General features: G+C 31.2%; 1 protein-coding gene across 1 annotated transcript in view; it reads right to left on the reverse strand.

Moving 5' to 3' along the window:
• Positions 1-1,426: 1,426 nt before the first annotated feature.
• Positions 1,427-15,898, reverse strand: part of LOC135124352 (uncharacterized) — a 32,380-nt gene continuing 17,908 nt past the window's right edge. The window contains exons 4-7 of the mRNA XM_064049356.1: positions 2,767-3,047; positions 1,886-2,711; positions 1,647-1,832; positions 1,427-1,596 (exon numbers count right to left, since the gene is read on the reverse strand). Of these exons, the coding sequence (XP_063905426.1) occupies positions 1,493-1,596; positions 1,647-1,832; positions 1,886-2,711; positions 2,767-3,047 (1,397 nt within the window). The 3' untranslated portion in view covers positions 1,427-1,492. The remainder of the gene's footprint in view (positions 1,597-1,646; positions 1,833-1,885; positions 2,712-2,766; positions 3,048-15,898) is intronic.

Consider the following 15,898-nt stretch of genomic DNA (forward strand, 5'->3'; position numbering starts at 1 on the left):
AGATTCTCTCAGATTTCCTCAGATTTTCCCAAATTCTTTCTTTTTTTTTATTTTGATTTTTTTTTCGGATTCTTTCTGATTATCTATTTCAGATTCTTTCAACTTTTTCAAATTCTTTCGAACTTTTTCAGATTTTTCAGACACCGTTAGGGCTCCTCAAGATTTTTTTATATTTTTCAGTTCTATTCAGACGTTTCATATTCTTACATTTCTTTCAGATCCCTGCAGACCTTATCAAATTCTTCTAGATTTTTCCAGATTCTTTCAAATTTTTTTAGACTTTTTCCAGATTCCTTGAGACTCTCTTAGATTATCAGATTCTCACAGAATCCTCAGATTTCTTCAGATTCTTTTCGAATCTCCCAAATTCTCTCATATTCTCTCAGATTTCCCCAGATTCCTTCAAATTCGTTCAAATTCCCCCAGTTTCTTTCCGATTCTCTCAGATCCCCTCATATTTTCTGATAATTTTTTATCTTTCAAAGCGTTTCAGATGCTTCCAGATTCTTTCAAATTTTACCAGATTCTTTCAGATTTATCGAGATTCTGCGAAATTCTTCGAGATTCTTTCAAATTTTCTCAGATTCTCCCAGACTCCCTCAGATTTTCCCAGATTCTTTCACTTTTTTTTATTTTGATTTTTTTCGGATTCTCTCAGATTATTCCGAATGCTTCTGGATGCTTTCAGCCTGTTTCAAATTTTTTAGAATTATTTCAGATGTTTTTCAAGGACACCGTCAGGAATCCTCAAGATTCTTTCAAATTTTTTAGTTCTATTTAGATCGTTTCAGATCTTCACATTCATTCTTTCAGATCCCTATATACTCTTCCAAATTCTTCCTGATTCTTCCAGATTTTTCTAGATTCTTCGAGATACTCCCATTTCTCTCAGATTCTCCACAGATTCTCACAGGTTTCCTCAGATGCTATTAGATTCCCTCGGATTCTGTGAGATTCTCTCTCAACACATACCCGTTATGGGTGCATTATGGACGGCTTACATATTAAACGGCATCAGTTTTGTGTACACTACCCGGGCACGATTCAAGTCTGTCTCTGTGTGGTGCGTTGAATCTCAGTAATCTCAGTGTTTAATTATGGGCACAGTGAATACCTACCTAGCAAGATAAGAATAACAATAATTTTTCACATTTATTTTTAAAATATTAAAAAAAAAATTGAGCGGTCAAAAATAATAAAAATAGTAATAGTGTCGTAAAACCGTCTGTCACAATGCATTTACCGCCGCCTAGTCAATAGTTAATTTGTTTCGGACATATTTTACAACAATTTATAGTGTTTCTGAAATGAAATGTGACCCTAGGTCGTAAATTTAATAATAGTTATTTTTAGCTAAAACTACATTTTGGATATTTCTTCATCGTGTTGATCCTTGTTACTTTGCTGGTATTAAAAGTACAAACTCTTATAAAACACATTTATTGAAATATAAAATTTATGAAATACATAAAATAAATACTTATTCTGTAAATTATCTGACTCTTAACTTTTTATAAACGAAATTTGACAGCCACAGGGTGCCAGTGAAGAAGTGTAAAACTGCTACCAGTCGAAAGCATGTTTTAAATGAAACATCTAAAAAAACGTGGGTATAAACATCAGTTAATTACACAAAAATTACTTACCTATAACGACAAACAACAAAAGTGCTAAGCTACTAAAAAAACAAAGCAGGAAATTTTCATTACTTGTTCCTCCTCTTACTGGAATTCTAAGAAGTGGTTTTGCGGTATATTCTAAAGCTACTGTACTAAGTATAATTTGAACACCACCAATTAACAAAAGATATTCATGGGTAAAATCGGCGATCACTGCAAATAAAAGAACAAAATAACCACTAAACTAGAAGACAACAGATACTTACTAAAATATCCCACAGATCCTATCCAATAAAAAATCCAGAAGCAAATAGCCCTCTTCTTCTGGTCAATCTTAAACCAATAAACAATACACAAGAAAATTAAATTTACTATAGATAAGATTCCAACGAGTTGGCTCATGTGTCTAATATTAACAAACTCAGCTTGTATGTACAAGTAACTAGGAAACAAGGAAAAAAATACAAACGAAGAATACGTATTAGCCACCATCGTCAAAAGCGACTTATAAAAAAAAGCTTCCTTCAGCACGTCCATCTGCCTTTTAAAATTCCCGCTGTTCACAACCGCCGGGACAAACACGTTCGCACTGGTCGTATCCGTGACAATTTCATCGTCATAAGCATACGTGTCGTTATTGTTAACAGGAAAATCCGCAAACAGAGGCGACGGTCTCTTATTCGCTGACTGAGTATTAGTTTCTTCAGCTAAAGAGAGATCATTGACAATTCGAGGTGACGGAGGTCCATCGTCTTGGAACCGTTCCCACTGCTGCTTCTTGGGTGTTTTGTCTTCATCGTCGTCGTCATCGTCAAACACTTCCCACTCGTTCAACTTCGCATACTTTATATCTTCGTCGTTTCCTTCGAAGTCTACCCAGTTTTTCGCCTGGTTTTGCGTACTGCCATAATGGTCCTCTTGTACTTGGATCAGTTCGTCACTAACTATAGTACTGGTGGTTTTCGTGCTGCTGGTGCTCGGTTGAGGACCGATTGGGATTTTGCTCACGCGAGTCTCGGTGCTGGTTTGACGTTTGATTTGGAGTTCTCGCGAATTTTTCGAGAGGATGTCTTCTTCGTCGTCTGGGTTCGACTGGAAAATGTTTATTTTTAGATTTTTGTGTAATGGGGTCAATTGGTGTTGTTACCAAGACAAACTGATAAGGTTTGCTGCGGTTTTTTGATTTTAGGTATTGCGGTTTCCTGAAGAACAGGCTGGCAATTAAGCCTTGGAGGATGATTGCTTGGTACCATAGCAACACTTGGGTTAGAGTTGTGTTGAGTATGTGGTGACCGAGCACTATGGGGGCGATTAGGAAGCCCATGATTGAGAAGAAGTGGGAAATTTGGTTCAAAATGGACAGTTTTTGACGAAAATATTGGGCTACTAATGTTTCGCATTGGATTAGAGCTATGGATGAACCCAAACCTACAAAAGAAGGAAAGTTTATGCAAATTTTTGTTGAAGTTAAAGTAAATATTTAAATAGTAGATATATTTTTTTTGATAACGTCATTGGCACCCTTGGAATCCTCGAAATCTTTGAAATTTAGAGAAGAGTTTGAATTTTCGCAGTATCTGGAAAATTTTCACAAATTCAGAAAAATGTTTAGAATTTCTAGAATTGAATAAATTTTTGAAATTTACAGAAGTTCCAATGTTATAAAAATATCAGTCTTCGGATATGCCAGAATTCAACATTTTCCTCAGTTTTCAAGATTTCTAGATCTTCCAGATTTTCTAAAATTAATAAAATCCAAAAGTGTTTAAATCTTCGATTTTTTTGGAATTTCTGAAATTTTTAGAATGTTTTGAAAGATTTATAAAAATTAAAGGAAGTATTTCTCAGATTTTTACAATTTTTAGATTTTTTGTTTTATTTAGAGTCTTTAGAATCTTTAAAATTTTTGTCATGTTAAGAGTTTCATGCGTTTTTTACAAATTATGGAACCTTTGAAATATTTGGAACAGAATTTTAAAAACCTTTTTAACGTTTCAGTTCCTAAAGTATTTACAATCTTTAGAGTTTTCAGGGTCCTTAGTCTTAACAATCTTTGGAAATTTTGGATACTTCAGAATTCCTAGAAATTTTATAAAGTTTAGTATTTTTTAATTTCTAAGAACATTAATACTTCCAAGATCTTTACAATTTTTAAGATTTTGTTGGATGTTTCTTCTATTTAGGACCTAAAATTTTATTTAGTATATTTGGTGTCTTTACAATTCGCAAATTTTAGTGTATGAAAACTTTGGAATTTTTAGAATATCTACAACCTTAAGATTCTGTAAACTTTTAAAATTTTGAGATTTAATATTTTTTTATTTTGTTTTAATTCTTCGGAATTTTCGTAATTTGCAACATTTTCAAAATTTCTAGAATGTTCAGATTTTCCAAATTAGCCCAATTTTTCAGATTTTCAGAAGTACACAAAATGACCAAAATTATCAGGCTTCATTTTTACTATAATTTTGAAATCCAACTTTTTCTAGTATTTACAATTTTTAGGTATTTAGGATTTTTGTTTTCTTTAAACTCTTTGTAATTTTTAAAATCTTTGGCAATTTAATAAGACTTCACATGATTTTTACGAGTTTTGGAATCTTTGGCTTTTTTGAATTTCTCTAGAATCTTTAGGATCTTTGAAGTGTTCGAAACAGAATTGTAGCTTTTGACCACTTAGAATCTTTAGACCCTTTAGAGCCTTTAAAATTTTTAGTCGTTAGAGAATTTAGTCTTTAAATTCGTATTTCCAGTCTATGGAAATTTTGAACACTTTGGGAATTACTAGGAGTTTTATAAAGTTTAAAATTTCTGCAATTTCTTGGATCATTAGTACCCCCAGGTTCTTTAAAATTTTAAAGATTTTTTGGAATTTTTAGAATCTCTAGAACTTCTATAACCTTTAGAGCTTTCAGATTTTCATTAACTTTCAGTATCTCTAGAATTTTAAATATTTTTAGATCTTTAGGATTTTTATCATGTTTCCAATTTTTAAATATTTGTAATCTGTGGAATCTTCGGAATTTTTTAAATCCCTGAAATTCCTTTAGAATTTTTAAATTGCCGGATTCTCTAGTTTCTTTTAATTTTTTGAAATTCCTGAAATCCCTGTAGTCCTTAAAGTTTTTGGCATCCTTAAAAGCCTTAAAACCTTTAAAATGGTTGGAATATTTAGGACTTTGGAATCTTTCCAAAAATTCTGTCAGAATTTTAGAATTTCTGTAATTTCTAGAATTAACATTGTGCATATTTTACATTTATTCGGCAAAATTGTAAGATGGCGTCATAGATTTTACCAGACAAATTGTGGTTGGGATTTTTTGAGATTTTCGGAAGTACACAAAATGACCAGAATTTCCACATTTTCCAAAATTTCTAAAATTATCAGGCCCCAGTTATATGTACTAGAATTTTGAAATTCAATCTTTTCCACTATTTTCAAGATTTCTACGTCTACCACATTTTTCTCATACTTTCTAAATTTGTTCAGATTTTCTAAAATTTATAGATCTCAAGAGTCTAAATCTCTGAAACTTTTGGAATCGATGGAATCTTTACAGTCTTCAAGATTTATAAGATATTAATTACGGTGTTCAAGGCCTTCAGGGCTTTTAGGATTTATAAAAATTAAAAAAAGCATTTTTCGGATCTTTACGATTTTTAGCTCTTTAAGATGTTTGTTTTCTTTAAAGTCTTTGTAATTTTAAAAATCTTTGGTATTTTAAGAGTTCACCCGATTTTTACAAGTTTTAGAATCTTTGGCTTTTTGGAATTTCTCTAGAACCTTTAGAATCTTTCAAGTATTCGAAACAGAATTTTAGCTTTTGATCCCTTAGAGTCTCTAGACCCTTTAGAGCCTTAAAAATCTGTAGTCGTTAGAGTATTTAGAGTCTTTCCGATCTATGGAATTTTGAACACTTTGGGAATTACTAGGAGTTTTATAAAGTTTAAAATTTCTGCAATTTCTAGGATCATTAGTACCCCCAGGTTCTTTAAAATTTTTAAGATTTTTTGGAATTTTTAGAATCTCTAGAATCACTAGAACTTCTATAACCTTTAGAACTTCTATAACCTTTAGAACTTTCAGATTTTCATTAACTTTCAGTATCTCTAGAATTTTAAATATTTTTAGATCTTTAGGATTTTTATCATGTTTCCAATTTTTAAATATTTGGAATCTGGGGAATCTTTGAAATTTTTGAAATTCCTGAAACCCCTTTAGAATTTTTAAATTGCCGGCTTCTCTAGCGTCTTTTAATTTTTTGAAATTCCTGAAATCCTTGTAGTCCTTAGAGTTTTTGGCATCTTTGAAATCCTTAAAACCTTTAAAAGAGTTGAAATATTTAGGACTTTCACAATGTTTGGAATATTTCCACAAATTCGGTCAGAATTTTAGAATTTCTGTAATTTCTAGAATTAACATTATACATATTTTACATTTATTCCGCAAAATTGTGAGATGGCGTCATCGATTTTATCAGACAAATTTTGGTTAGGATTTTTTGAGATTTTCCGAAGTACACAAAATGATTAGAATTTCCACATTTTCCAAAATTTCTAAAACTATCAGGCCCCAGTTATACTAGAATTTTGAAATTCAACATTTTCCAATATTTTCAAGATTTCTAAGCCTATCACATTTTTCCCGCACTTTCTAAATTACTTCAGATTTTCTAAAATTTATAGATCTCAAGAGATCTCTGGAATTTTTGGAATCTCTGGAATCTCTGCAGTTTCTAAGATTTATAAGATAATAATTATGGTGTTCGAGGACTTCGAGGCCTTCAGTGCTTTTAGGATTTATAAAAATTAAAGAAAGCATTTTTCCGGTCTTCACGATTTTTAGGTCTTTAAGATGTTTTTCTTTAAACGTTTTTTAATTTTTAAAATCTTTGGCGTTTAATAAGAGTTCACGCGATTTTTACAAGTTTTAGAATCTTTGGCTTTTTGGAATTTCTCTAGAACCTTTAGAATCTTTCAAGCATTTGAAATAGAATTTTAGCTTTTGACTCCTTAGAGTCTTTAGACCTTTTAGAGCCTTTAAAATCATTAGTCGTTAGAGTATTTAGAGTTTTTCCAATCTATGGAATTTTGAACACTTTGGGAATTACTAGGAGTTTTATAAAGTTTAAAATTTCTGCAATTTCTAAGATCATTAGTACCCCCAAGTTCTTTAAAATTTTTAAGATTTTTTTGAATTTTTAGAATCACTAGAATTTCTATAACCTTTAAAGCTTTCAGATTTTCATTAACCTTCAGTATCTCCAGAATTTCAAATATTTTTAGATCTTTAGAATTTCTATCATGTTTCCATATTTTCCAAAATTTCTAAAATTATCAGGTCCCAGTTATATGTACTAGAATTTTGAAATTCAATATTTTCCACTATTTTCTAGGTCTACCACATTTTTCCCGCATTTTATAAATTTTTTCAGATTTTCTAAAATTTATGGACTTCAAGAGTCTAAATCTTTAGAATACATGTTTGGAATCTCTGAAATCTTTACAGTCTCCAAGATTTATAAAATAATAATGATGGTGTTCGAGGTCTTCAGTGCTTTTAGGATGTATAAAAATTAAAGAAAGCATTTTTCCCATCTTTACATTTTTAGGTCTTTAAGATTTTTGTTTTCTTTAAAGTCTTTGGAATTTTTAAAATCCTTGGAATTTTAAGAGTTCACGCGATTTTTTCAAGTTTTAGAATCTTTGGCTTTTTGAAATTTCTCTAGAACCTTTAGAATCTTTCATGTATTTGAAACAGAATTTTAGGTTTTGACCCCTTAGAGTCTTTAGACCCTTTAGAGCCTTTAAAATCATTAATCGTTAGAGGATTTAGTCTTTAAACTCTTTAGGGTCTTTCCAATCTGTGGCAATTTTGAACAGTCTGGGAATTACTAGGACTTTTATAAAGCCTAAAATTTCTGCAAATCCTAGGATCATTAGTACCCCTAAAATGTTACACAATTTTAATTTTTTTCCCAAAAATCTGGATGTCTCGGGTGAAAACTCGACACGGATTCATGAATCACACATGTATGCAGGCCTATAAAATTAAATATGTACCTAACACCAAAAAAAAAGAGACAAATTAGTAGTAAGTAAAATGCTACGTTTCACCCCACATTTTGTTTTTAAATTTATTATAAGGTGCTTTATCATTTTTAACAGGCCAATTCTGACGTTGAAGTGTTTTTTTTTTTATTTTTTTCATAAAAATCTCAAAGTCAGCGGTTTCTATATGCTATATGGATCCGCTGGTATCATGGTCAAAATCTTTAGAAATCCACAACTTTTTAAAAAATAACCTTCACAATGGGGTGAAATGTTAAAAACGTATATCGTTTCTATGTGTCTGTGATATTTTTAGGAATATTAATTTCACTTGTAATTGTAACATCCTGAATATGTGAAAAATGTAAATAAAAAAATTTACAATCCGACATTGTCAAAGTTTATAACGGAAACACGTACAAAGAAAAACACAATCAAATGAAAGAATGTCATGACAATATTAAAAGTAACTTCTTGCATAATAATGCCTTTATTGTGTTTATAGTTCCTTGTATTTTTTACTTGAATCTTGTGTATACAGGTAGTGTGTTCGAACAACGGTACAAATTTTGCTTAAGGGGATGTTTGCTAAATGAAAACTGTCGGATTTTTAATTTTGCCGTGTTATTGTCTTCACAAGAAGTTTGCGTGTAGAAAAATAAAGACGAGAAGTACCAGTAAACTGGTTGAAACTCAGGAAAGCTGGGGTGTAATTTATGACACCCATAATCTCTGGAACAGTTCGGCACCCGCTTGTCGTATATTATTGTTCGATTTTCGTTCGTCAACAGTTCAATTTTCATATACGAGTTTATAAAAATGACCACAAGAAATTAATAAGAAATAAAAATTTGAATGTGTACAAAAATGAACTTCGAAAAATTAAGACAACAATTAGTAAGACCAAACAATTATAATCTAATTGGGAAACTGATTGATTTACAACAAAAAAAGCACTCAGCCGAATAATTATAAATGCAGTTATTTTTCGGACACAAAACAATCACTTGCGCAACACTTAAAAAGATTTGTGGCAAGTAAAATAAAATCAATTTTAAGTGTCCAAATGGTTCTACTGAGTGTGTCCCTATACCGAAATGCAACGAGAAAATCACCAATTTCTGCATCAGTACGTACCTATATGTCATGATGTAATGCAAATTATAAAATAAACTAGAGACCAATAATTTGTTTCGTTTTTATTTATGCGTATTTATAAATATACCCAATTGTTTTACTTAAAACTAAGTACTTCAATTATTTGGATTACATATTTCAATTATAACTGGTTCCCTAGCTGGTTAATATCGGCCATTGATTAAATACATATAGATAGACCCATGCTATTGTTTGGAGCGAACAGGCCAACGGCCGGCGAACAAGAGATGGCGCACCAACGGTCGGCCGTCAAACGCCGGCGAAAAGCTTGGACACCAATCACGCGCATAGGTAACACAAATCACACTAATAATATATTTAATAAATCTACCACTCGATAGAGGGCGACGAAAAAGTGTGTAAAAATCTCATAGTTAGCATTTAAATAATTTGCAACGTTGCCAGATGAGCCTAACACAAATTTGCCGTTATTTCTAGCCAAGTAGGATTTATTTCGTTTAAAAGTTTCTGATAAAGAAATGGGATTATTATAATGAATAAAAATAAATAAAACAAACAAATTATTAAGTACTTGTTATTTTAAATACTTGTTAGTGCTAACATTATTATAAATACGGTCCGGTAACTCAAATTTTATAGAAAGAGTGAGATGTTTCAGGACGAGGCGACCGTAGGGAGCCGAGTTTTTAATTTCGAAACGAGTTCTGCGAAAAGAGTTATCGGAGGTATGTCATTATGGATTTTATTTCATACTGTCAACATATTTTTTTTGTTCGATAAAATAATTACTATTTTGGAAAAAGTTCAAATCAAGTCACTTTTTCTGACATCGTTAGCAACCGCTGTTTGGCTAATGTTTTAATTTGTTTATTCGTGCAAATCAGCATCAAATGTTTAAACTAAAATTTATTAGTCTAGAGACGGACAGATATATACTAAAGACAAAACATATCCATTCATATATGTCTTAAAAAACGGGTAACATATGCCGCATAAACTAAAAAATAAGACATTTTCTTTCACATTTTATATTGTAAATGCAATTAAGTATATCGATAACTCGCTACTGAAAATTTATTGAAATATAATTTCTGCAAAAAAAAGATTGTTGTGGTTTTATGGTTTATTGACATAGTTTACTTATTTAAAATGAATATTTTTCATACATAGCACAAGTTCTTGATATTATTTATTTTAATTTCAAATAATAATTGTGTTTCCTTTAATTTTAACCAAGAAAATTTTTCGGTTATTATCCAACATACTTTTGTACATTAAGAAACTCCATTCCACGTCGCGGGACGTTACAGAACAATATTTAAGTAAATAAGCTTCTCCAAAAAGAAGTCGTTTTTATGTGTTTTAAAACTCACTCTTTTATCTCCGGACTTTCGGCTTTTTAGTGTTTCACTTCGACACAAGAATATAAACAGTGGAAAAATGGAACAGTTTTAAAAACTATTCATCTATTTGTTCTGTCTTGCAGCGAGAAAGGAATATAGCATATTGTACCCACATTTCATAGTAAAAATATGGATCCGGTTTAAAATTTTACCTACCTACTTAATTACGTTAACAAACTAAAATTTTCATTGAAGAGACAGGCTGTTCTAGGAAACTTTATTACAAATCTCTTCATTTACGAGCTGCTGAAGGACCGCCGGTCTCATTGATAATTCTTACCTACTTCAGTTCTTACCTGGCTTGTACTTAAGAATGAAGCGAAAAATGTTCCAACAATAAAAACCAAAATGTACAGACTGGAAATATAGTAAATGGGGTAGTACCTACATACAAACGTATGCGTAATAGTTCGTTAGACATTAGGTATTTATCAAAATTAACCAAATCTCTTAGTTTACGCACTATTGGACGAGCACTCCTTAAAACGGTCAGAATACTTAATCGCATTATTCCATTCACACCTACCTTAAACTTTGCCAGATGAACCTAACACAAATTTGCGGATATTTCTCGTCAACCTGGTAATATTTGATTTTGAAGTTTCTAGAAGTATCTCAATGGGAATATTATAATGGACAAATAAAACAAACAAATTATTGTTATTATTATTTGTTGTTTTAATCCATTAGACGCTTATAGGCTATCGCATACTTTTCTTGAAAAATCGGTAATAAATTCAGTGAAGCATCTTTGCCCCTTAATTCCTATGGGTAAATTGGGATTTTGAATAGAGATCGCAGAAACATTTTTTATGGTTTTATGGTTTATTTACATAATTTACTTATTTACAATGAATGTTTTTAATATATAATACAAGTTCTTGATATTATTTATTTTTATTACAATTAATAATCTTGTGTTATTTTTCATTTTCAACAAGAAAATTTTGTCGCTTATTATCTAACATATTTTTATACAATGAGAAACACCATATGTTTCACATCACAGGACGTTGTAGGAAAATACTTAAGTAAATAAGCTTTTGTTATTTCACTTCGACGCAAGAACCGTTTCAAAGAAAACAAACAGTGAAAAAGCGGGACAGATTCACAAAGTTTTCTGTTCTTTTTTTCTTCGGTTTTGCAGTGGGTGGGAAATATGGTGTATTGTACATTTTACAATAAAAATATCGATTTCAGGCAAATTTCCGCACCACCAATGAGGTATTGCCACGGCGCGTTTTTTTTTTTGTTTTAGCAGTGCTATCCCCAATAGGCCTAATGCATGTAAAAAAATCAGGATATTTTAAGCTGCAGTTTTTGTAAATTGAGTGGTTTATTTGTGTCAGTTTTCCAGTATCATGTCTTAATTCAGCGGATAATTATCTGAATCAATATCGGCAAGTAGTGCATTAGGCCTATTGGGGATAGCACTGCTAAAACAAAAAAAAAAACGCGCCGTGGCAATACCTCATTGGTGGTGCGGAAATTTGCCTGAAATCGATATTTTTATTGTAAAATGTACAATACACCATATTTCCCACCCACTGCAAAACCGAAGAAAAAAAGAACAGAAAACTTTGTGAATCTGTCCCGCTTTTTCACTGTTTGTTTTCTTTGAAACGGTTCTTGCGTCGAAGTGAAATAACAAAAGCTTATTTACTTAAGTATTTTCCTACAACGTCCTGTGATGTGAAACATATGGTGTTTCTCATTGTATAAAAATATGTTAGATAATAAGCGACAAAATTTTCTTGTTGAAAATGAAAAATAACACAAGATTATTAATTGTAATAAAAATAAATAATATCAAGAACTTGTATTATATATTAAAAACATTCATTGTAAATAAGTAAATTATGTAAATAAACCATAAAACCATAAAAAATGTTTCTGCGATCTCTATTCAAAATCCCAATTTACCCATAGGAATTAAGGGGCAAAGATGCTTCACTGAATTTATTACCGATTTTTCAAGAAAAGTATGCGATAGCCTATAAGCGTCTAATGGATTAAAACAACAAATAATAATAACAATAATTTGTTTGTTTTATTTGTCCATTATAATATTCCCATTGAGATACTTCTAGAAACTTCAAAATCAAATATTACCAGGTTGACGAGAAATATCCGCAAATTTGTGTTAGGTTCATCTGGCAAAGTTTAAGGTAGGTGTGAATGGAATAATGCGATTAAGTATTCTGACCGTTTTAAGGAGTGCTCGTCCAATAGTGCGTAAACTAAGAGATTTGGTTAATTTTGATAAATACCTAATGTCTAACGAACTATTACGCATACGTTTGTATGTAGGTACTACCCCATTTACTATATTTCCAGTCTGTACATTTTGGTTTTTATTGTTGGAACATTTTTCGCTTCATTCTTAAGTACAAGCCAGGTAAGAACTGAAGTAGGTAAGAATTATCAATGAGACAGGCGGTCCTTCAGCAGCTCGTAAATGAAGAGATTTGTAATAAAGTTTCCTAGAACAGCCTGTCTCTTCAATGAAAATTTTAGTTTGTTAACGTAATTAAGTAGGTAGGTAAAATTTTAAACCGGATCCATATTTTTACTATGAAATGTGGGTACAATATGCTATATTCCTTTCTCGCTGCAAGACAGAACAAATAGATGAACAGTTTTTAAAACTGTTCCATTTTTCCACTGTTTATATTCTTGTGTCGAAGTGAAACATTAAAAAGCCGAAAGTCCGGAGATAAAAGAGTGAGTTTTAAAACACATAAAAACGACTTCTTTTTGGAGAAGCTTATTTACTTAAATATTGTTCTGTAACGTCCCGCGACGTGGAATGGAGTTTCTTAATGTACAAAAGTATGTTGGATAATAACCGAAAAATTTTCTTGGTTAAAATTAAAGGAAACACAATTATTATTTGAAATTAAAATAAATAATATCAAGAACTTGTGCTATGTATGAAAAATATTCATTTTAAATAAGTAAACTATGTCAATAAACCATAAAACCACAACAATCTTTTTTTTGCAGAAATTATATTTCAATAAATTTTCAGTAGCGAGTTATCGATATACTTAATTGCATTTACAATATAAAATGTGAAAGAAAATGTCTTATTTTTTAGTTTATGCGGCATATGTTACCCGTTTTTTAAGACATATATGAATGGATATGTTTTGTCTTTAGTATATATCTGTCCGTCTCTAGACTAATAAATTTTAGTTTAAACATTTGATGCTGATTTGCACGAATAAACAAATTAAAACATTAGCCAAACAGCGGTTGCTAACGATGTCAGAAAAAGTGACTTGATTTGAACTTTTTCCAAAATAGTAATTATTTTATCGAACAAAAAAAATATGTTGACAGTATGAAATAAAATCCATAACGACATACCTCCGATAACTCTTTTCGCAGAACTCGTTTCGAAATTAAAAACTCGGCTCCCTACGGTCGCCTCGTCCTGAAACATCTCACTCTTTCTATAAAATTTGAGTTACCGGACCGTATTTATAATAATGTTAGCACTAACAAGTATTTAAAATAACAAGTACTTAATAATTTGTTTGTTTTATTTATTTTTATTCATTATAATAATCCCATTTCTTTATCAGAAACTTTTAAACGAAATAAATCCTACTTGGCTAGAAATAACGGCAAATTTGTGTTAGGCTCATCTGGCAACGTTGCAAATTATTTAAATGCTAACTATGAGATTTTTACACACTTTTTCGTCGCCCTCTATCGAGTGGTAGATTTATTAAATATATTATTAGTGTGATTTGTGTTACCTATGCGCGTGATTGGTGTCCAAGCTTTTCGCCGGCGTTTGACGGCCGACCGTTGGTGCGCCATCTCTTGTTCGCCGGCCGTTGGCCTGTTCGCTCCAAACAATAGCATGGGTCTATCTATATGTATTTAATCAATGTATCGGCTAAGTTCAAACTAAAGAGGTATAGAAATTACCTGTGTATACTGAATCGTTATCCGGCTAATTATAAGGTTTATGGTAATCTTTTATTCAACAAAATAAAATTCTTTCAGGTAATACCCTTTGATCTGTGACAAAAAGCCGAGAAACAATAGGATTGGTGATTATATAAAGTAACAATAATAAAATTTCTATTAGTAACATTGACTTACACTTTATGTAAGTGTATAAAAACAGAGGCGGGTCTAAAAAACAATAATATTTATATGTACAGAAATTAGGAAATAAAGGCATAATAATACTAAAACTAATCAAAAAATGATTAAACTGCATTTTTTGTTTGTAGTTTTAGTAGGTTTTTGACATAATAATTCTGATAAAAGTTTTTTCGACTTTTTCGTGGCTTTGAAAGTGGAATCTTCGACTTTCGTCCCATTTCAAAATTTACTCTTTATATATTTCAATGGTTACAACGAGTTCACTAACTACACTGAAGTAAATTTATGCAAAGATTAAATTTGTCACCGAAAACATGTCGGAAGTAATAAATTATCCCATCGGTCCAAGAACGTTCGGTGGGTGTTAGACCCCAATCCGAGAGAGACCGCAGTAAGAGACAGCAAATGGAACGAATAAAATAAAGCTTCAAACATGATCAGTTTTAAATCAAAATTATGAAGTTTTATAAATCGCGAATTTTTTATTTTTTTTTAAATATCATAGTAAACACTTCAAAGAATGTCCATGACTTACTTTAATGTGAATTTTATAACTATGGTCGGCACAGTCGGACCTAATATTAGTGTGATTTTCAGCATATTTGCGATTTTATTAGAGCAAAACAGGTCATTTTTTCTCCAATTTTATAAGTTCCGGACACTAATAGCATATCAAAGATATTGTAAAAAAAAAATTGGGTTCAGTTTCCAACTAGTTGTCTAGTATTTGTGAAACAAAATCTACTGTAAATTCACTGAAAACTAAACGGATAACATCACCTTAAATATTAGTTTCAGGTATCCAGTTACTTGGAACTCAAATAGTGACCATTGTATTTCAGTTTCCAAAAACCCTCTCTAAACCGCTCATTAGTCTAACAATGCTTCCTTGTCCGAAAGGATCAAGAGTTCTGCGAATCCAAACTTTCCGCTTAAAATGTCTAATTCATAGAATATGTGTTCTAGAAATTTCATTAGCATAACCCTAATAATAAATCTCGAGCCGTAGGGGTTTGGGGGTTTATGGCATTGTTCTTAAAGCAACTGAATAAATTCCGAGAAGAATATTAACAACTACCCAGATTAAAGTGAAACGGCTTAACCTCCGATTGACAATTTTACTGCTCGGTTTTAAATCTCGTTTCAGGTAGCCAGATATGGGTGTATTTTCACGTCTAGCACACCCATGTTCGAAAAAGGGAGTCTGTGCTGGCAAAACCCTTGACCAAATTACTTCCTTCTAAGAAAGAACCGTAATAAACAAGAAAGGGACCTTTGCACCCACATCTGGTTACCAGACCTGTCGAAATTAAATTTATTGTATTGCTAGCTTGAAGAAATGTGACCCACATGGTTGTTTTTTAGTTCCTGAGTAATAACTTTTGAACACTAATGTTCCATGTAATTAATTAATAATTGCTAAATATGACATCATTAAGTTTCTGGTAGGGATAAGTATGTTAATTTCGATAAGTATATACATATACAAGAAAACACAAATCATTAATTATATATTAACGATGTCGTTTGTTCGATAGTGCGACTTTATGTAAAATTTACTAAAATGTTGTACTTATTGGA

This window comes from Zophobas morio, unplaced genomic scaffold (assembly GCF_036711695.1).
Source record: "Zophobas morio isolate AGI-343-1 ecotype UQ-CSIRO unplaced genomic scaffold, CSIRO_AGI_Zmor_V1 ptg000007l, whole genome shotgun sequence".
In the NCBI taxonomy this organism is placed as follows: domain Eukaryota; kingdom Metazoa; phylum Arthropoda; class Insecta; order Coleoptera; family Tenebrionidae; genus Zophobas; species Zophobas morio.